The sequence below is a fragment of the Arvicola amphibius genome, chromosome 9 (genome assembly GCF_903992535.2).
Source record: "Arvicola amphibius chromosome 9, mArvAmp1.2, whole genome shotgun sequence".
NCBI classification, from domain to species: Eukaryota; Metazoa; Chordata; class Mammalia; order Rodentia; family Cricetidae; genus Arvicola; species Arvicola amphibius.
This window is the reverse complement of record NC_052055.2, coordinates 105,538,211-105,560,738: the sequence shown is the minus strand read 5'-3', so window position 1 is coordinate 105,560,738 and position 22,528 is coordinate 105,538,211. Positions and strand designations below refer to the sequence as shown.

General features: G+C 40.9%; 1 protein-coding gene across 1 annotated transcript in view; it reads right to left on the bottom strand.

The window, feature by feature from the left end:
- Ctnna3 (catenin alpha 3) overlaps positions 1-22,528 on the bottom strand; it is a 1,277,532-nt gene that overhangs the window by 1,030,248 nt on the left and 224,756 nt on the right. Inside the window, exon 5 of the mRNA XM_038342272.1 lies at positions 8,585-8,848. Within this exon, the coding sequence (XP_038198200.1) occupies positions 8,585-8,848 (264 nt within the window). The remainder of the gene's footprint in view (positions 1-8,584; positions 8,849-22,528) is intronic.

Here is a 22,528-nt window from a genome sequence, read left to right as displayed (position 1 = left end):
AACCTGATGCACCGTCCTGTATATTAACTTTCTTTTCCAAAATGTTTTTTATTCCTGTGTCTGTGGAACATTGCGAGCAGCATTATCAAAGATGTTTTCAGAGATTCAGAGATACTAATCCTCTACATGATCCCACTTTGCCTAATCAACTGGTAAACTTAATCATGTTTTTCATTTTAGGTAATACTGTCTGCTCAGTTTTTGAATTCTTTCCTTCCTTCAACACATTTATAGTTGCACTAAGGGGGAGAGACGTGTATATTTAACAGAACTTATTATATTTCGTATCTGTGCTCTCTGTGTGTGCAGTGGGAAGGACTTCCTCTGCGGTCTTTTCTTTTGACATTGTCACTCACAATGGCTAACTCTGTCTGTGTGTTATGAGAACTTATCTTCTTTGGAGATGGATTAGGAGTTTTTGAAGACTGGGCATAAAGTTCAGTGCGAATCTGAGTTTGCCTCTGCCAGGTCCCTGGAGGTATTGCCGAGATAGGACAACTTTAAATTAGATTTTTCTGCTGAGCTTAAAGAGGCTACACAGGTAATATAAATTCTGACCCAAAGTCCACATAAGGATAGGATCCTGGTTAGAAAATTTCCAGGTACATTCTGTTCTTCAGAGGCGTGGGGGTTGGGTGTGTGGATGGGGTCCTCTGTGCTACCCAGAGCCAAGGCTAAGCTAGTCAATTTTTCTGACTATTCCCTGCCATGGACCAGTGTTCTCCTCGTTCATCCAGAAAGATGATCAAACATTAAGGACTACCAGCTCCTTGTCAAGGTCTCTGCCTTAGTTAGGGTTTCAATTAGTGTGATGAACACCATGACCAATTGGCAGGTTGGGGAGGTAAGGGCTTATTTGGCTTACACTTCAGCCCTGCTCTTCATCATTGAAGGAAGTCAGGACAGGAACTCAAACAGGGCAGGATCCAGAAGGCAGGAATTAATGCAGAGGCCACGGAGGGAAGCTGCCTACTGGCTTGCATCCCATGGCTTGCTCAGCCTGCTTCCTTAGAGAACCCAGGGACAGCACCACACCATGAACTGCCTCCCCCATCAATCACTAAGTAAGAAAACGCCTTCCAAATGGATCTCATGTAGGTATTTCCCCAGCTGATGCTCCTTCCTCTGATGGCTCTAGCTAGTGTCAAGTTGACACACAAAACCATTCAGCACAGTCTCCTTTGTTGTCTTCCAGCTAGCAGAATAAAGTTTTTGTCTTTTACTCTTGGCTGATCTTTCAAAGTCCACACCCCAGGCTTTAACTACAAATAAATTTCTATACAATCCTGTTGCTGGGTTAGTGTGAATTTGATATTTTTTATGTGTGTCCTTTTAAAATCCCTTAACAGATGGATTATGTATCTTAAAATATTTTATCCATCACTTTAATTACTTTTAGTTTGCTGTATTTCTGGAAACAAAAACATTTTTTAAACAGTAATTAAATGAAGTAATTCTAGATAAATGAGTGACAGTCACTTTCTTCCCAAGTTCTTAGTACTTATCTAATTGACAGAGGTCTGGTTTTTTATTTCAGTGAAAACATAAGACAGTAAGAATGGTGTTAACCCAAAATTACTATTTATAATAAAAGGCAACACGCCTTGGAAGTCTCGGAGAACAGAGATGAAAGATGGGCAGCTCCTTGGAGAAAGGAACATAGATATACTATTTTTCTCTTTGTGCTGCCTTATTACAGAAAGATTCTGGCCAAAGCACCATTTCAATATACTTTCTTGGTTTTGCTATAAATTCATGGCCCAATTCAAAGCTAAATGCCTTATTAAGTATATTCAATTCCAGTTGGAGAAAAGAGAAAAATAAGAGTAAGAGAAAAATGGCATTTGCTGTGATAGCACTTGGAGAGGTGCGAGGTTTGAATGTGCTTATTATTTCATTGATAGTCACTCTGTGGCTGCCATGTGTGATTGTTCTAGGCATCTGAAGCTGTAACTAAACAAAGTCATATAATGGAACAGGAAAGCTTCAGTGAGGTAGGGATGGAAGGGATGGGTAGAAGGGATATAAGGAGGGATAACTGACACTAAAGTCATTTGGAAGAGTCATATAAAAAGCCTCCTCTATGGAAGCTTCCCAAAATATATACAGTACATATGTAAATGGAGTTCAAATAATGGGGCTATCCTGTAATGGAGGGGCAATGCCTCTCCCAGTTAACATAGGCTATCAAAAAAAAAAAAACACCTAGTGCTAGTTATAGGATGCCTCCTTACCAGATGATTGTCAGTGGGGTACCATAAAACACCCCCCCTAAAAAATAGTTATTTCTATAGCTCTTTGTTATTGTTCAGAACTTGATGGTAAGACCTTATTGCTGAAGATACTATATACTTGAATCATAGGACATAGAGAAATGAAGCTGGTACCAACCTGGGAGCTTTATCTCTGCTGGTTAGCTTTCATGCAAGGTTTATGCAAGGGAGAAAAGTAATCAATAGTCTTACCAAGCATGAACCATGCAAACTACAAGAGCAATGGAGCTGGCAAGATAGGCTTACTGGTGCAATGGTGGGAGATGTTACGGGCATGACCAACCACTATTCCACTATCTATTGGATTGAAAGATCATTCCACATGATGCCACTAACTGCCCCCCTACCAAAAATCTATGACTAGCTAGGTTATACACCCTAGGGAAGAATACAATACTGTTAATCTACAAAATGGACGTAACAAACAGCCCCCGATGTTCTTATTAGTATACCCATAGATTAGTACATCTTTCAAAACTCATCAAAGAAGTTTTCTTTGCAATACATGGTAATTAATACAGACAGCCACAATTGCTCAACATGCACAGAATAAGAAACTGTTCTCAGTCCTAAATGGGACATCTATATTTTATCCCCTCTGACCCCAAAGCTCAGTGATGGTGCAGAAGAGGAGGCATAAAGATTGTAAGAGGCAGTAGTAGTGGATGTCTGCAACAAAACACTATCTGCTGGACATGACTGGGACACAGCACACATGATCTCACAGCAGCCTTGACTGCTCACACAAGATAAAGCTAGACAAAAATCCCAGCATGGGTGAGAGAGGAGCTCATGGAGTCCCAGCCCTAACCAAGGGGCTATTGCCAGGTGATGTCCAGTGGAGGGTGGAGTGACATTGTCTACAGGGATGTGGTATCATAGAAGCTCCCCATGCTCTGGTACACCTCTATGTACACCCCAGGTACACAGCGGAAGAACTATGGAAATCAGTGACTTTAAAAAAAAAAAGCACATGAAGTTGGGAAGGAAGAGTGGTCCAGGGAACAGGGAATGAATATGAATTAGAGGGTAAAGAATGGAAATAGATTTGATCAATACACACAATATGAATGTATAAAATTATCAATAAAAGGAAAACAAAATGTGTAAATGAGTATGAAAAGAATATAGCATATCTGAAAATAAAATAACTACATATATGTCCTTCATTATCATCACCTTAAAAACAGATACTAATAACTCTACTATGACTATAAAGCTTGTTTTTTCTTTCTACACCAGGGAAATATTTGTTAATGGACTTCAAGTTTTCAATGCAATTTTCACTGGCAAAGTTTGCTGCTTAATGACATTTTCAAGATTCTATTCATCTACAATGTGACACTTCTCAACTCTCATGCAGTCACAAATGCAGAGGTAACGCTCTATAATTCATATTAGCTTTCCAATAAATCAATCAATTTAGGTTGTACAGTGTTCTAATTCAGCTTCTATTTTCTTCACTGGTAAATCTCAAGTTTCATACCCACAACCAGCCAGGGCCCAGAATAAAATATTTAACAGAAGCTTTAGCGTGGTAGCTGTTGAGTAAGTGTTCTGATACATTTTCACACTATAAACATTTAATGAGTCTGGTTCCCAGTAGAATATTTACTACACCCATTTATTTCCTAGTAGTATATTTGCAGGAGCAAAATAGAGCAAAGGTTATTTCAGATCCTCCACCAATATAGCTCCCTGTAAATAATATAAAGTGCAGTCATTTAACTCACAGAATTATTGTTAAAAGGTTAAATGTTCAGTAAATTCTGTCTCATCTAGTTCAGACTGCTTTGGCAATTATTTGTAACTTGGATATACTTTTTTCAGGCATTTTGTTCTGAAGCCTATCTTTGACTACAGGTAAATTTCAGCTATTAAGGCAGAATTAGGTTCTTGGGAAAATATGTTAGGTCTTTTGCCTGCTTGTTCAGAAATAAATGGGCCATAAGAGGTAGCCTGTTCTTGAAAAGACCCTTCCTCAGGCTCTTGCCTCTCCAACCTCTACATTCACCTCAAACTGAAGTGAGAAACAAGGATGTCTCAGTGGAGGACCAATTTGGAAAACTTTGGGGATAAATGAGGTCTTTTGTGGGAATGTCTCTGAACACAAATCTGTTTAACACTTTGGAAAAATGTGCTATACAATTCCACCTGCCCATTCCTCTGGAAAGTTCCACCCCATTACAAGAAGCACTTTCCAAATAGAGACTATTGCTACTTAATGGCCCACAGACAGTGTTTAATCCAGCAGGAAGACTTGGTTACATTTATAACTTTTCTGATGATTCATATAGAGTAGGAACCTTAGCATATATTATGCTGGATTTTGATGGAGCACATTAAGTTCTACCTAGGAAAACTCAATACAAGCACATCTACAAATTCTTCTGGAATCAGAACAGCTAGACCCAGTCCCTGGCTGCTCCTATCCACTAGCTTTCTGATGAGAAATATACACAGCTTATTTTCTGTAAAGCAAATACAAAAGTTTCAGTGATGATATTGTAATAATCAAGTGAATAATTCATGTCAAATGTTTAGTCAGAAGGTCTGGAGAAACAGCTCAGCAGTTAGAAGAGCTTGGGCAAGCATGAGGACCAGCATCTACTTAACAAGCCGAGCATCTAACACACACTAGTAACCCCAATTCCGCTCTGAGAGGGTCAGAGACAACAAGATCCATTATACTTGCTGATTTCATGTCTAGCCATGAAAATAAGAGCCCCAGGTTTAGGGAGAGCTTCTGCCTCAAAGGAATAGTGAAGGCTGGTAGAGAAGACTCCTGATGCTCTCTGCTGGCCTCTGTGCATACATACATACACACACATACACACACACACACACACACACATAAATATATATATATGTATGTATGTATGAATGCATGTATATGTGTATGCCCCTGCACATCTAAATAAATACATATTTAAAACATAAATATGTATAAGTAAATCTCAAAACATTTTAATCATCTAGAAATATTTTATTTTTAAAGATTGGACTCATTTAGAAAAAAAAAACAAACAAGAAAAAAACCTCTCAATCCAAAGGATGAGAGTTTATGTCTCAAGACATCTGCCAAGTAATAGCTACAGATTGCTAACCATCTAAATAAAAGATATTGTATAAATTGTATATGCATTCAGGAGTGGAACATATGTAAACCCCCATTTTTATTTTAACAGGGGAGCAGAGTAGAGAGTGGAATACAGCAGTTTTCTTTTGGATGCAACTATCTGGAAGGAATACAGGTATGAGGAGGGCAAACTACCTTTTTACTGTCCACGCCAAATGGTATATATAATATATATATAATCAATCACATTCATATATATTCAGCTTGGGGCATCTCTCTGAAAGCCCACGTCCTAGCTACTAGACAACCAAGTACCCTGGACAGGTGATTTTCTATGCCCACTGCTGTAGTATAGCAAACACGCCCACATGTCAGGCCTAGGATTTGCACATTAAGACCAAGTTACCATTTGTCTGCAGATGCCCTGACTTCCCACAGTGGGTAAGCTTGCATCTTCAGAGCTGACCTCTAGGAAGAGGTGCACATCAACGCATACAGACAGGTCAAACTCCTGTGTTGCGAGAGAAACCAGCATCTTTTCAACAGTTCTTTTGACATTAGTCCTTGTTTTTGAAGGAAGTCAAGAAACCAACCCTCCTAAGCAGAAAAGCACACACGGTCCACGTCACATGGCAAACCACACACAGTCTAGTCACACTCTAGGTCACATTATAAACCCAAGCGCTGGCATGGGGTGCCAGTAAAGGCAACCTGTGAAACCTTAAAACAGCCCAAGCAAGGTTGAAGGCCTCCAACTCAACTCCCTTCTTCACCGTCAAAGTCCACTAGTTGAAGTAGTCTGGCTTACAAGGGGTGAGAACAGCAGGAGTCAGCAGACAGGGCAGGCACCAACAACATCGAACAGCTGGTTCACTTGAGAATGGCCGATTCCTCAGGTTACAGCCACTGGTGCCTGAGATAAAATCCCTCTAAGAGCAGGTGTGTGACTTACAGACTGCTTTGACTGCTTTGAAGATGCTAACAGTATCATTAAGAACATTAGGTGACCAGAGTGACAAGGTTTCAACAGAACGTGGATGTATTTTAGACAGGACTGTGTGTGGAAGGGGCAAGAACAAGATACACATGACTAGGACTTCCCATGACCTCTAATGGCTCCTTCCTCCAGTAAATGAACATTCATGTGTCTAACAGTGGTCACACCATTCCCCTAACTATCTGGTATAAAATAATTGATCAACTCCCCAAAGCTTTTCAAACTACTATTGAGTTTCCCATGTATTTTGGTCCCCAAGTTTTATATGTTATTTATTTAGAGTCTAACACTTCACTGGTATCTAGCTGCTCTCTTCTGGTATCTGTGACTGGTCCTAGGAAAGGAGATTTTCAGTCTTAAAAACCAGGACATCAAGATAAGCATATAACACACAAGGGTTGAATATTTACTTTGCATTGCTCTGAACAACCATACCTGTATTATGAATTCATTTCATCTGATAACACCGTGTTGTTGCTACTGGACACTTGTAAGCAGGACAGAGGTCCATAAATATTGTGGCCAAGGTCACAAACATAGCAAGTGCCACAGCGGAACTATAAACCCAAGAATGAAGGCTCTAAATTTTTATCTTTAAACCTCACACCATATTAACTCCCACTAAGGAGCCTCCGTGTTGGACTAGGATAGCCAGCGCTCACTGATCTCATACTTGAAGGCCTGGTAAATCCCTCAACTTGCTCAAAATTGGGCTTCTCGTCCACTTATGACCAGGTTTTACCCTCAACCCTCCTGTGGTTAATGAAAACCTCTTCTATAGAGCTACTCAATTAAACTTTATTTATTTATTTATTTATTTATTTATTTATTTATTTATACGATATTCCATCTGTGTGTATGCCTGCAGGTCAGAAGAGGGCACCAGACCTCATTACAGATGGTTGTGAACCACCATGTGGTTGCTGGGAATTGAACTCAGGACCTTTGGAAGAGCAGGCAATGCTCTTAACCGCTGAGCCATCTCTCCAGCCCCTCAATTAAACTTTAAAATTAACTATCCATGCTATATAAGATGTATGAGATCTCCTTCCCTTTCCAAGCAGAGCCTACAGTCCAATAGTGGACAAGTCCTGCTGACTCCGGGGTTTATGACCTACATTCACCAACTGAAAGACGCAGAAAGGCTTGTATATTTCAGCCTAGTAAGGCACACTCTGAAAACCAATGCTCTCTAAGTGCCAGTTGTCAGTCGGCCCAGGCTTTGTAGGTCTGTTCATTCCGTTCTCTCGGCTGTCCAGATATTAACTCCTAATAGCATCTCAGATCATGAACTACCACCCTGTGTAGCTAAAGGACTCTCAGTGTGTGATGCCCGCTAACATTCCTCCCTTTGCTCATGTCCCACACATCCATCCATTCTATTACTATCTAGCTGATTGCTACTTAAAAAGATGCGACTGTCATGACCACATGCGATGGAGCCGGGTGCTGTGTGTCAGGGATAAGGTGAGCTCAGGTTCCTACCATAGCCTCCCGCCTGGTTCCCAGCTTCTCACCTTATTTACATTGACTTTGTGCTCACGTGGTGTTAACATCGTTCCTGTAAGGCATGAGTTTCAGTGTGTTAAAGCCTTATCGAGTCCCAGTTTCTCAGAGGAAAGGCCTGCACAGCCTTCTGTAGCCGGGTCCCATTGGCTCTGTACCCTGGTCCGTGAACGTCCCCTGTTGCTGACTCCACCCAGGTTCCTGGCTTCTATGACGTCACAAACACAGGGGCCGTGGCTTTGCTACGTTCTCGATCTCCATCTGCTCCTGGCTTAAACTCCTCAAATCTTTAAGGCTACCTCACCCCTTTATACTATGATATGCGATTTGGTTATTTATAATGACTTGTGTGTTTTTTGCCTACACGCTCTCACTAAAATATAAGCCCTTGTCAGAGGCAGTGACCGGATATATTTCTCGAGCACATACAACAGTGCTGATAAATTTTATACAGTAAATAAATCCTCCACTTGAGAAGTTGATCTCCATAAAATAAAATCTTCACTTGAATCTCAGGCAATTCCCACTGAAAGGCTTCGCTGGCGGAGGAATGCTAAGTGCGCTGATAGGAAATCTTGCTGTCGATTCGCAGAAAGGCCCAAGAAGGTCATTGGGACTGATTACAGCATGATAAAAGTCGGTTCTCTAAACGCCCACTTATGAACCGGAAGTCTGCTTCAGCTTACTGGTACTGAGACGTTAAGTCATATTTTGGTTCTCTCCACTTACCTCCAGCTCATCGAGAGCACTTCCCAGGGTTGCCGCCTGAGGTTCTGAAGTCGCAGGCACACTGGGGATGCCTTGGGAAGCATTTGAAATGACATCAAGGGCATTCTGAATCTCTTCACAGACTGTGTCCTTACTGGCTTTGAGCGAAGCAACATCGGAATGTTCCAAACAAGCTGAACAAATCGAATGCAAGAGCGGGGAGTTCTCCTTCAAGGTGGCCCGGGCTCCTGCAATTTCATCCCTCTGGGCTGGAGATTTTAAGTCCTGAGAAGGGGGGAAAAACACTCTTACTCTTTATCATAGAAAGAAGACATATTACCTGGATGCTCCCTTGGGGCAAGAGGGGCAGCATGAGCAGTTGCAGGTGCTAAGCAGTCTGTTGGAGTAAAGCAAAAACCTGGGGAATCTGTACAGTCCTGCAGATCCTGTAGTCCTACGATAGGAGAGGAAGCAGTTCGCAGGTAAAGGTCACAATGGTGGAGAGATGTCACTAGTCAGCCATATATGTTGACTTAGATTTGATTCCTATTACTGATATTAAAAAATACTATGACAAATCAAATTAAAGGAAAAATGTAGGTTTTTTTTAACTCTTTGGGAGTCTGCCACCCAGCACCCAAATAAATACACAGAGACTTATTCTTACTTATGAATGCCTGGCCTTAGCTTGGCTTGCTTCATGCCAACTTTTCTAACTTAAATTATGCCATTTCTCTTTAACTACATTTTGACTCTGGGCTTTCTGCCTTTCTTATTTTATATATCTTACTTTCCTTCTTATTCCATGGCTGGGTTACTGGAATCCTTCTCTCCTCCTTTATCATTCCTCCCTTTCTCTTTTTAGATTTCGCCTATTTATTCTCTCTGCCTGCCAGCCCCGCCTATCCTTTCTCTGCCCAGCTCGTGGCTGTTCAACTCTCTATTAGACCAATCAGGTGTGTCAGGCAGGCAAAGTACCAGCTTTACAACTTAGAGTGCAGCACATCTTTGCATCATTAAACAAATGTTTCACAACGTAAACAAATGTAGCACACCTTCAACTAATCTCCCACAACAGAAGAAACAATTCTTCGGGCTCAAAATTCCAGGTTCCCGTTCATCATTGCAGGGAAATCAACGGAACAGAAACACAAAGCAGACACTCACATTACATCCATGGTCAAAAGCGGACAGCACTGAACTAACACGTACATGCCAGTATTCAGCTCTCTTCCCCTACTCTCTGAGAGTTAGAAATGTCCTCTCTAGGGAATGATGCCACCCACGGTGGGTGGGTTTTTCCCTCCATAATAACATAATGACAGTTCCCCCACAGATGTGCCCACAGGCCAGCCTAAACAACACTTCATTAAGACTTGCTGCCCAGGTGAGTCTAGTGTGTCAGGTGGTAACTAAAGCTAGTCATCACACCCATAAGCTCACTAAGAACTCTGACACATTATTAAGTGCATCATCAGACATCCTGAATTACTAATATTCTGTTAACCTAATTTCCATAGATAGCAATATTTGCATTTAACTTTTCATTAAAATAGCCCAAGTGAATTAACAACACTAAATTAAAGTTTTCACCATTCAACAACCTTTTTCTATTTCAGAAATGCTAATGAATCTATTCTATATTTTTTTCCTTGATATTTACCCAACAAATAGTTGCTACGTACTTAGTATATACTAACCCTTCTGTTAGAATTCAAGAGTACAGCTATGAGCAATCCCACCAGACCCTTGATCTCCTGAAGATCGTATTAGCGGACAGGAAATTTCTTGACAAATAATAAACTAAGCAAACATAGAAAAAAGTCAGTTTCAAGCAATGAAAATACGAATGAAACAAGATGAAAAAGATTATAGCAAGTGAAGTATGAAAGTGCCTCAGTGCAGGCCGTCAGCAAGGCCAGTTCTGTGGATACCACAGTGTGAAGTATGAAAGTGCCTCAGTGCGGGCCGTCAGCAAGGCCAGTTCTGTGGATACCACAATGTGAAGTAAGTCTCACTGGAGACTATCACAGACAGAGAAGAGATGATAAATAATGATTGAATGGCTGGTTAAAACTGCTCAGGATGCAGTGAAAACAGTGTCAAGCACTACCTTAACCAAGTGATGAAGGCTGGCTGATGTTATCAGTGATGTCACGTGGATACATTATGGCACACAGAAAGGTGTCGCTTCTGGGGTACTCTCCAGAGACGCATAACCCTGTCTAATGATGAGAAACAAAACAAATAAGAGCAGCTAGGGGAAATTCCATGTGATACCTGGGCGCCATTCAACAAGATCATCCAGGTTGTAAAATAAGAAATATTATCGATAAATTGCCATAGACTAGACTGGGCTAGAACTGGACATGTGATAATTATATGCAATGTCACTCTCTGGACTGGATCCTAAAGCAGAACAAAGGCATTGTGCAAACCTTGTAAATCCAATTAAAGGCCATTAGTTGTAGTTGATAGTGATGCATCTATGTGATCTTTTGCCTAGACAAATTTTAAGACATTAGAACTGGAGAAAACTAGTAGAACAGAATTCTCTATACTGTCATGATTTTTCTTTATACAAACACATAATTGTAGTGATATTTCATTTGTATGTTAATAAATAAAACTTGCCTAAAGATCAGAGAGTAAAACAGCCACACTGGTCAGTCTTACAGACCAGGCAGTGGTGACACACACCTTTAATCCCAGTAGGCACACTAGTTGGCCATAGAAACCAGGCGGTAGTGGTGCACGCCTTTAATTCTAGCACCAGAGAGGAATATAAGACAGGAGGAGACAGCTCTCAGGCTCTGTCTCATCCTGAGGATTCCTGGAGGCAAGATCGCCATTTCTGACTGAGGTAGAGATAAGAGACAGTAGCTGGCTGTTTTGCTTTTCTGACTTTCAAGTTAAACCCCCGTATTGTCTCTGGATTTTTATTAATCGTGCTATACATAATTATTCCCACAAGTTTTCTTTGAAATACTGTCAAGGGGCATGGACATTTGTACTCGTTCATGAGTGTCATATGCAGCATCTTTTACAAAATCCATAAGGATTTGATAAATGTGATTGTTATCTCATTTTTCAAAATGAGAAAGCTGAGGTTTCAAAAACATTAAGTATCTTCAGGCAAGGGGCAGAACAAAGTGGATACACCGTGTCTTTTATAACCTGTTAGTCAGCCTCATCTTGACAAAGTTGCATTCTTTCCTGTTCAGTAAGGGTTTTATTCCTTATTTAAGAATGGAGTCTAATTTATGTATGACACAACCTATAAAGTACTTCTATACAGCACCGTACTTACTATAAATCTCAGCTTTGGCTGAAGTTCATCATTAGCTGCCAATGCTAACTAAGCAGATACTTAGTGGAAGATAAAAAGACCGGTGAACGAGCGGAGATCTAAACATGGGTTTACTCACGACAAACATTCTTGGGTTTGTTTTTTTCCCACCACACTCTGCTTGTCTAGGACATTGCTGCTGGGATTAATAAATGCCTTGGGCCACTGTGTTTTTAGTTCCTTCCCTTCTAAAGACAAAAGCTGTACTCTGCCCACGCAGGCTTTCTGGAGGTTAACTTCCTTACAAATTGTGGGGAGGACAGCTAAAGCAACTGTCAATCCACTGCTCATGCTCATTAAATATCCTAGAAAAGACCATTTGTGATTTTCTTGGCATCCCATGATTTCCCCCTGATCTGTGGTCTGGGTCCTAGTTTTGGCTCTAACACTAGGACTACAAAATGGGAGTCACCCATTCTTTGGGTATCTGTTTCTCCTGTGAAAATGGAGATAATGATACCTCTGCCGACCTTCTTACAAGACAGCACAACAGCAGACATGGAATACAACCTGCGGCCATACACGCCCGAGACTGCCAGCTTCATCCGATCTTAGCAGCCACTTGGATGTAAGAAATGGAATGTATATGGAAAGCAGTAAATAATTATAGACGATATAATGGATCATTCCTTTTATCAAAAATAGTACGTAGCTTTCATCCTATGATAGTCTTGGTGATTTTCATATCCCTGGCTTATGGAAGCACTCACCAATGAAAGTCACATTAGGACACAGGAAGTTGTAAATCACATGAAGAACATAATGAGTAGAAAGGACCCACAGGCCCTGTGAGAAACTCTTACAAAAAGCATAAATGTTCCAAAGAGCCTCGTGAGACTCTCTGTGTGAGACAGAGTAATCAGAACACACATTACATAAGTTCCTCTACGTAGCCGTGCATAATTCTTTATTTAGAATGATACTGTCAGTATTCAGGTGGAAAATAATGTACGTAAGTCACTGCAAAGGAGGTTAAAGTTGAAAAACATCATTTCCTTTGCTTTGGTGGTGGTTACGCATATCTTAGCATAAGCTGCATAACTTAGCGCTGTAAGGTCTTGGGGTTTTTAACAGTACAAATGTGTTTGGCTTTCGAACACATGCCTTATCATCCCACCTAAGTCAATTACAGAATCCTGAATGAGTACCAGTACCTCAAACATCAACTCTGTGAGACCTGCATAGCAAAATTCATACCTCATGACAGTGTATAAAGAGGGGGCAAGGTAGAGGCTTTCGAGAGCATTTGAGAAGACAAGGTCATTGCTCACAAATGATACTACACATTATACTTAATGTGCCAAATATACTCCTGGATAGATGGCATCGTTCTTCTAAATTAAAGCCTACTGTGGATGTTAGTGGTTATTTTAATTGATGATACTGTGGGTTAATAGGCTGTTTGTTTATCCTTACTCCAAACCAGTTCAAAATATTTATTCAGTATCAAGGTCAAGTGGGGATGTCTCTGGATAGACAGGTTACAGAATTCAGCTCCTCAAGGACTGACACTTATTTAATATCTTTTTTAAATGTGTCAGATAAAAAAACACACACAGGATTTCCAAGCCTAGGAGGCATTAAATGCTTCCAGCTGATAAAGAAACTCGCAGATGGGATTACAAAGAAAAGACAAGACCTTACGTATCTACACAAGCTGGTAGAGAGAGTAGCATACGAATTTTAACCCTGGCAAAGAAAATCAAGTATATGTAGAGATTTTAAAGAGCACATACTGTAAAAACAGGATGCTTTAAGCTATTGGTTAATTCAACCATTCACCCAACAATTATTGAGCCTATTGCAACAAGTATTATGTTGATTAAGGGCTGGGAATGTCAAGAAGAAGTTCTCAAACCAAAAATGTAGACAAACAAAGAAATTTTCTAGAAACTGGGGGCTGGAGAGGTAGCTCAGCTCTTAGGAGCAGTTGTTGCTCTTGCAGAGGACCCAGGTTCAGTTCCCAGCACCAACATGGTGGCAAACAACCTGCAATTCCCACTACAGGAAGATCTGCTGCCCTTTTCTGGCCTCTGTGACCACTACATGCACGCGATAGATATACATGTATGCAGGCAAACATTTATACATAAAAAATAAGTATCTTTTTAAGTTATATAGAAACTAAAATAAAGTTACAGTATAAAGAAAAATCCTCATCTCAAAGGGGTTAGAGCTAATCTATCAATTTATGCTTTTGATAGCATAAATGATAAGTAAATTAGCATATATCCAAGGTCTACAATATGATGCACACACAGCACACATCGTGTAATAATTTCTACAATTGAATTCATTAGCACCACTCTCACTATACCTAATCGTCACATATGTGTACGTAGTGGATTACTTAATATCTATTCTCCTAGTACATTCCAAGTAAGCAATACATTATTACCAGTTATCACTACCATACTGTAATTAGATACCCAGAATTTATACATCTTAAAACTATAGTTTGTATCCCTTAATTAATTTATTCTCATTTACTTCATGCCCTACTCCTAGCAACCAGCATGAAACACTCTTCTAAATTTTAGACTTCCTCTAGAATACGTACAAAAAAATGAGATCATCGTGTATTTGCTTTCTTCTGTCTGTGATCTTGCCTAACACAATGTCCTCCAGGTTCATCCATGCTGTTGCAAATACAGGAGTTCAGAACAAAGTGAACCTTAGGCAGTGAGAAGAAGCCATTCTGTAAGCAGTGCAGAACAAAACGCTAAACAAAGGAAACAATGACTGTGACAGCCGGAAGCACAGAATGGGGAGGAGCATGCAGGCTATGGGGGGGGGGGGGGTGACACTACAAACAGAGGAAACATGAGCAGCAAGGTAGCAAATGCACCTGGGAAAATCAGCAGGAGACACCTCCCATGTTACACCAAAGAACTCTAAAAGCAACAAAATCACTTTGGTATTTCGAAGTCGGCTTTGGCAGTAGCCATATGAACAGACTAATGAGGGATGACATTGCAGCCAGGGAAGCCAGGCAATAGTCCAGCTGCAGGTGGGGAACAGTGAGTGTCTAGCACTGGCCAGCATCAGTAGGCTAAAGCAGGAAGGTGTTGTGGGATACTTGTACATAGTGTGAGGATGTATGCTGTGATTGGTGAAATAAAGAACTGAATGGCCAATAACTAGGCAGGAGAGAATAGGTGGGACTTCCAGGCAGAGAGGGGACTATGGGAAAAGGAAAGGCAGATTCACCAGGAAGATGCGGGGGGGGGGGGGGGGAGGAATAGGACATGCAGTATGGAGATGAGGAAACGAGCCCCATGGCAGAACATAGATTTTAAAATGTGGGTTAATTTAAGTTAGAAGAGCTAGTTGGAAACTAGCTTTCACAATTGATAATAAGTCTCCATGTCATTATTTGTGGGCTGACGGTCCCAGCTAGAAGGTACAACTATGGGAAGGAGCCATGCAACACCGATGAGGTGAAACCGCTAAGACGTTGGGAGTAGGAGGTATTCACCAGTGTCTAGAAAATGGCTTCAGTGATTGTAAACATAAAAAGGCATTCGCCAAGATGCAAATGCAGTGAGAAGAGTGTGTTTGTGAGGAAAAGGTGAACTGCATTTGCGGTGGATCAGGTGTAAGGTTAGAGTCAAACATAAGTGAAAACGCACTCCAAAGTAAGGATGTGAGCTCAGACACAGAGATCTGTCAGTCAGCAGCTCTTCCTTGGAGGTCCATGCTATGTGTGAAGGCAGCAGCAACTTCAGACAGAATGAACGCTACACTGAGAAGGGGAACCTGGAACCAAGTACTGTCCCTTGAATACGTCAATTAAATTAGTGCTAGTCCCAAAGGACAAATATGAAACATGTTCAAATTGCCAAAATGGATATCAGAAAAGACTGAACTTAAAACATTTTGCATTTTAAAAATTAAAAAAAATCAATAACAGAGAGTATAGAACAAGAATTAAACTATTGATAACTATCCCTTTCATAAGAAGCAGTTTAGAAATACAAAATGACTTTTCTATTGTGTAAGTAAGTTAAAGGTATGTCTGCCCACCTTTAAGAAGAAAGATTTATATTGAAGAATACATCATTTTAAAACGCCTAGAAGCTATGAATGAGCTCGGTCACATATTAACAGATTTCTTTACCAAATCTACAAAACTAGATTAAGAAAGTAGCTTTTCAAATTTGATGAAACAAATCAAAAATATCTGTCAACACTGCTGTCTCCCCCAGTTCATTGTCACTCATTATATGCATGAAAGACATATAATTTATTATTTTGAATCCCATTATCTAGCAACACAAGGCAAAATAGTTTAATGCAATTTTGTTGTAGAAACAAAAGACCAATGAACTAAAAATAAGTCAGCTATGGACTGGAGAGATGGATCAGTGGTTAAGAGCATGGGCTACTCTTTTAGAGGACTCAGTCAGTTCCCAGCGTTCACGTGGTGGCTCACCACCTTCTGTAACTCCAGTACAGGGGATCCAGTGACTTCCTCTGTTCTCTATAGCTACCAGACCATGCAGATAAATCAATCATACACATAAAATAAAAGCAAATAAAGCTTTTTTTAAAATTAGAGAAAGATATACTTCAAAGGGAAATCGAAAATTTGGATATCATTATTATTACTCCATGAAATCGAAATTGCAGAAAATATCATTCAATCTAGAGAAATCAAACAAATTTGTATATGAAGAACCACAGAAAGTTAAACTACAACTATCTCCACACTAAATCCTAGTGAAACCACTGGTATAACTACTTTGGAAAGCCGCCTTATAGACCCACCTGGAGCTGAGTGTGCGCATGTCCCACTAAGCTATCCTACCCCGGGAGATGAGGCACACGTATGGAAATGTGTTCATATGTTCATCAAAAGACACAAAGATATTCGCAGCCGGCTGTTCCCAAGAGTTCTAAACTGGAAACATAGTAATGAGAATCAACAGAATGTGCTCCATGCAGGAGAGTGAGAAACCCCACACAGGGCATGTGTTGTTTGATTCTAGCTATATAAAGTTTGACTCTGACAACACGAATTCGGAGCAGGAATCAGAATGGTGATTACTCTGAAGGAGTGATCAGGGAAGAAATCTAACTCTGGCAATTCTGTTTCCCTTCCTGGGCACTACATACACCGGTGTCTGCTGCAAGCTTTTACTGAGCTGCATACTTGTGAGCTATGTAAGTTTCATACGTTTTTCTGAATGACTGCTGTAATTTAGTTGTTTATAAAGTTGTATATATGTAATTAAAATTGTATATATGTAATTGTATATAAAGTTGTATATATGTAATTAAGTTGATATAAGGGCTGACAAGTTGGGTGAATGGGTAAAGCCTCTTGCCAAAGGCCCTCGCCACCAAGTCTAATGACATGAGTTTGATCCCCAGGGCCTGCGAGGTAGAACAGATTCCCACAAAGTATCTTCTGACTTGCACACACACACACACACACACACACACACACACACACACACACTAATCCCACACAATGCATTAATAAGTGTAATAAAATCATAATAAGTGTAATAAAATTGTGAGATTACTTAATGTTGAAGGAAGCAAATGCGCTAGTAGAGTCAACAAGAATCTGTGCCATGTGCTGTCTCTTAGCAATTAACACTGGTACAAGTCACCCCAGGACCACCCCTGTTGAGTGCATTTCCCTTGTTAAGGGGGTGATAAGAAAGCTGTAAATAAATAAATAAATAAATAAATAAATAAATAAATAAATAAATAAATAAGAAAGCTGAATACACAGTCTGCTTTCTGCCTGGTTAAAGGAATTATTTTTGAAAAAGGGAAACGAAAAAAAATCTGGCTGCTTGAAAATAAACACAAAAAGAGGAAGTTGCTGTGAGCTGGATGTCAGAAAGGCTGAAGCCACAGAGTCTAGGCAGAGATTGGTTCTGCATGCCCTGCGACAAAGCGGCAAGCTGTCCCAGAATCTCAGAGAATATTCCCTGCTAAGCTGCATTCCTGCCCCTGTAGCCTCAGCAGAGACTCCCGCTCAGCAAAGCAAAACTACATGCAAATGCTCACGTTTTTCTTCCTGGCATTCAAATGAAGCTTCAGAAGCTAATAAAACCACTCTAGTAACCGGGAGGAAAGGGGCTAAGAAAGAGCAGTCTTTGTTTTCTGGAGATTAGGAAGGCATGTAGCAAGAAAGCCTTGTACTCTTTGCTATTTGGATTCTCCGTGGGGTTGGCTTCTCTCCCCAACCTTCCCTCTGCCAAGATGCCACATGCTGACTATTTTATTGGTCACTGGGCAGCTTCATGTTCTCTTGGAAGACAAAACAGTGTAAATGCACGCTGATGTCAATGTTTTTCTCCAGCATAAATCAGGAGATGGGAATACTTGACCATGACTGACCCAAGCGACAGAAGATGTTGAACAAGAACAGATGGCAGAGAAAAGAAAATTATGAAGAAAACAGAGATTCTGGGATCTTATAATCAAGACATCGTTAAGTAGCAGAGAGAGACTTCCACTGCTAGCCCATTATATTTTGCATTAAAAGGTCAAACTCAGTAAAGGGGAGAATAAAAGAAGTGATCACGTTCAAATAGGCAAATGGAAAATCACTGAGTAATTGCTGTGGGAAACGCTCTTGGACACTGTAAAGATTTGCCACTCATATTGGTTTAATAAAACACTGATTGGCCAGTAGCTGGCAGGACATATAGGTGAAGTGACCAAACCAGGAGAATTCTGGAAAGAGGAAAGGCAGGTACAGTAACCAGTCAGATGCAGAGGAAGCAAGATGGGAATGCCCTGCTGATCAAAAGTACCAAGTTATGTGGCTAAACATAGATAAAAAATATAGGTTAATTTAAGCTGTAAGAGCTAGCTAATAACAATCCTGAGATAATAGGCCAAACAATTTATAATTAACATAAGCATCTGTGTGTTTTTTTGGGGAGTGAATGGTTTTGGGACTAGATGGGACAGAAACTTCCATCTACAGGTAATTGCATTAAGTGAATCTCCAAAGTATGTATTGGGCCATTAACATATACCTTGGGTAACTGAAAGACACAAGGCTAAATGTTAACAACTTCAAATAAATCACCCCTGGTTTGTTTGCTTGTGCTGAGATGGGATCTCAAACTGTTCTCCTACCTCGTCCTCCAGCCAAGTTACTCATTCCTTATGGTTATATAGCAGTTTATTCTGTTCAACTTATTTCCAGAGGTTCTTTTTCAAGGACTCCCATGGGGAGATTTAAGAAGTATTTTATGCATATTTATCAAAAAAAAGAAAAGAAAATGGATAATTCTCCAAAGGCACACACAGATCAATACAAAGAATGACAGCAATTGTTCTCAGAACATCAATCCCATTGAGCAGCCAGGATGCCTCCTTTACTATTGCACATTCAATCTCTTTCTCATTCATGGGCCAGCTGTGGGTGGGATTCTAGACTGGATCGTGTCTCACTATACTTTTTATCCAACATTATTTCTCTATGTTGTCAGTAGCTTTAGCATCTGGTCTCAAAGACTGTCAAAAAACAAAAAGATTTTCTTTATGTCCTGTCCTTCTATGGTAACTCAACAGAGAATAGACCAAGGAAAACAATAGTCATACCTAGAATGACTCAGATTAACAAACACAGTCCTTAACTGAACTGCAGAACAAGACTGATTAGAAACCTAAGGATGGGAACTGGAGATGGAACTGGCCAGGCAGTTTTAGAACAGGGGCCCTGAAAGCAGCACTTTCAGAAATGGCAGTGGTTCTATGGGCAGTCCTGCACTTGCCGGGGCTCAGGGACACCAGGAGAGTTCAGGTATACCTCCTGGAAGCCATACCTGAGGATGTGACTGACACTGTGGCAGGTACCTGGACCACCTCACCATGCCTCACCCCAGTGTCTGCCATCCTTCTGCTTACCAAAGCTCCCAGACCGTGGAGTTGCTGAGATTCCATGTCAGTCCTTCTGTACCTGACTCTGCTTCCTTTCTGTCCCTTAGGCTCTAACCTACGAAGCTATGACAAATTTCTTTCTAAAACTCACCCTCTGTCCATGGATTTCAATCTTCGAGTTTCCTAGATGAGGAAGAACCCAGAGCCACTAATTCAGTGGAGACCTTATGTGGTATCCTAACTCCTGACATAAAGTCTACCTGAGGCAAGAATGCAAACCTCATGAACTTCACAGGCTCCACTTCTCCCCATTTCACTGAGGGCAAAACTATGGCTTAAAACGGAAGTATGGTCCATACAATGATTCCAAGGGCATAAAAATATGTCAGAGACGCATGGGGAGAAGAGTGAAGATAGCCATTATCAACTTGAATCCTTCCGTCTACTTTTCATAACAAAGAAGCCTTCTAAATATAAGCTCTTAGTAATGATTGCCTAATGATTGCTTTTCCAGGAGAAATCTTGTTTGGCTTTTTAGTTTAATTCAACAATCTTGAAACACCTGCTCTAAGGTGTTGAAGCTGAGACTACAAATTCTGGTGTTTATTCTAAGCAGGAGGCATGAATAAAACAGATGTTAGTAAGAGGGAGTGGCAAGGCCCAGGCACACTGTAAACTGTCTCCTCAAATTTGGTAGCATTCAGATCCAAATCGGCCAAGCTAAGAGAGAGAGAGAGAGAGAGAGAGAGAGAGAGAGAGAGAGAGAGAGAGAGAGAGAGAGAGGGAGGGAGGGAGGGAGGGAGGGAGGGAGGGAGGGAGGGAGAGAGAGAGGGAGAGAGAGAGAGAGGAAGGGAGTCACAGAGACTGACAGAGACAGAGAGAGAAAGGGAGGGGGAGGGAGGAAGAGAGGGAAGAATGGAGGGAGGGAAGGAAGGAAAGAAAGAAGAAAGGAAGAAAGGAAGATCTCTGGCCTCTGTCCTGAAATATTAGCCCTTTGCCTCGCTAATTCAATCTAGTCTGTGTTTTATATTCATAGAATATACATAATTGACCTTGGAAAAAATTGGAAAATAGATAATACATACATGTCCCTGGGCCCAATGAACCTACAATAAGATGAAAAAAAATACAGGTGGAACATTTCCAAGGCAGGAAATCAGACTCATTACAACGGAAATAGCAAGAGCTGACCATAACTATGAGGTCGGAATCCCAATGCAAAAACTCCAGCCACAGGCAATTTCAAGTAGAATAATGAACCGAACTTCAGCTACCAAATGAGGATAATAATTCCAACTTTCCAGGTTATTAATGAGGTTAAATTATTCACTGTGAAATACCTTCCCCACATTTCCTTGCTTGATCTAGATCTATGAGCAAACTTCAGGCCATGTTGCCTCCCTAAAAATGTTCCTGACCGTCTTCTTCAGCAGCAGTGGGTTGGGATTTAAGTTGGCAGATATTTCCCACCTTTTCAAGCTTCAAATGCGTAGCTAAGTTTTGGGGATCAAAATAAACGTGCCTAAAATAAAAATCGTTGCCTTTTTTATACATACACTTCCCCTTGCCTCGCTGAGCCTTTTCAGCCTGAATGGTGCTGATTGCCAACTGAACCATGCCAAGCCCTGAGCAACAGCTTCGCTACCTTCTCTTTACATTTTTCTACTCTGCGTAGCTGTTCCTTGTCCTTGGTGGGACACAAGTTTGGGGGAGAAATGAGTATTTGACTCCTCTAAGAATGTGTACGTGCGAACGTCAGGGAAAGGGACACGTGAAGGAAAACGGCAAGAGCGCAAGCTTTTCTGTTGTTCTGCTTTATCGTATTGATCTTTTCCTTTCTCTGTAATTCCACCAGAGGTGACTTCTTAAAATTCAAACCTGATCGTCACTCGCCGCTTGACAACTTTTCAGTGAGTGTTATAAAGTATTCACCAGAGAACTCACACGTGATAAAGCTCACAGGGTCACTGTGAGAACGGTCTCACCCTGGCCCCGTTCCTGCTCCTCCAGCCACACAGTACCGTGAGGTTTCTGGGTCCTCTGCACGCGCGGGGCCTGTGGATCCTCTGAAGTCTCCTGGACTCTCACGTCCCGATCTGACATGACAGACCCCACTTGTGCGCACCTCTTCCACAGCACTACTTAACACCTGGCATCAAGCCATTGCTTTCTGCTGTGATTAGATGTTAACAGGGCTGTGTCTCTTACCAAACTGTTTCATTGTCGTTCAAAGACTCAAATGCCCCCAATGACTGGCCTTTGCGTAAGAGTAGCTCCGAGTCCTAATGAATGAATAATATTCCTTACCGCCAGTAAGGACGTGAAAACACTGTGAGAGGAGAAGATGATAATTTAGGTATCCACAAAATAAAATGTCCAATCCTGGAAAACTATAGTTGTGTTAACAACTATGTTTTTAAAAGGTAAGATCTGCTAAGCCTAGCAAGGAATTATCTTAATTGTGTTCCAAATGAAGCTAATGATGCCTGTTTGTAAACTACCCTTGAAAGTGTTATAGCCAAGGCCTCTTTTCTGAAACTAGCAATGACAACTTTTGCCACAGACACACAAGGGCATCATTCAGACTGTAATGCCGTGGAGCTTAGGAGATATTAGAAAGCACCTGCTTTCGGGCACATTCTCCAACAGGAAGCAAGACCTTGAACAGGAGAGGGATAATGGTGCTCTACAGCAGTTACATTTTCTTCAAACACCAAGCTGGTGGCCCTGCGTTAACAACTGAGGTCAACAATCTTGCT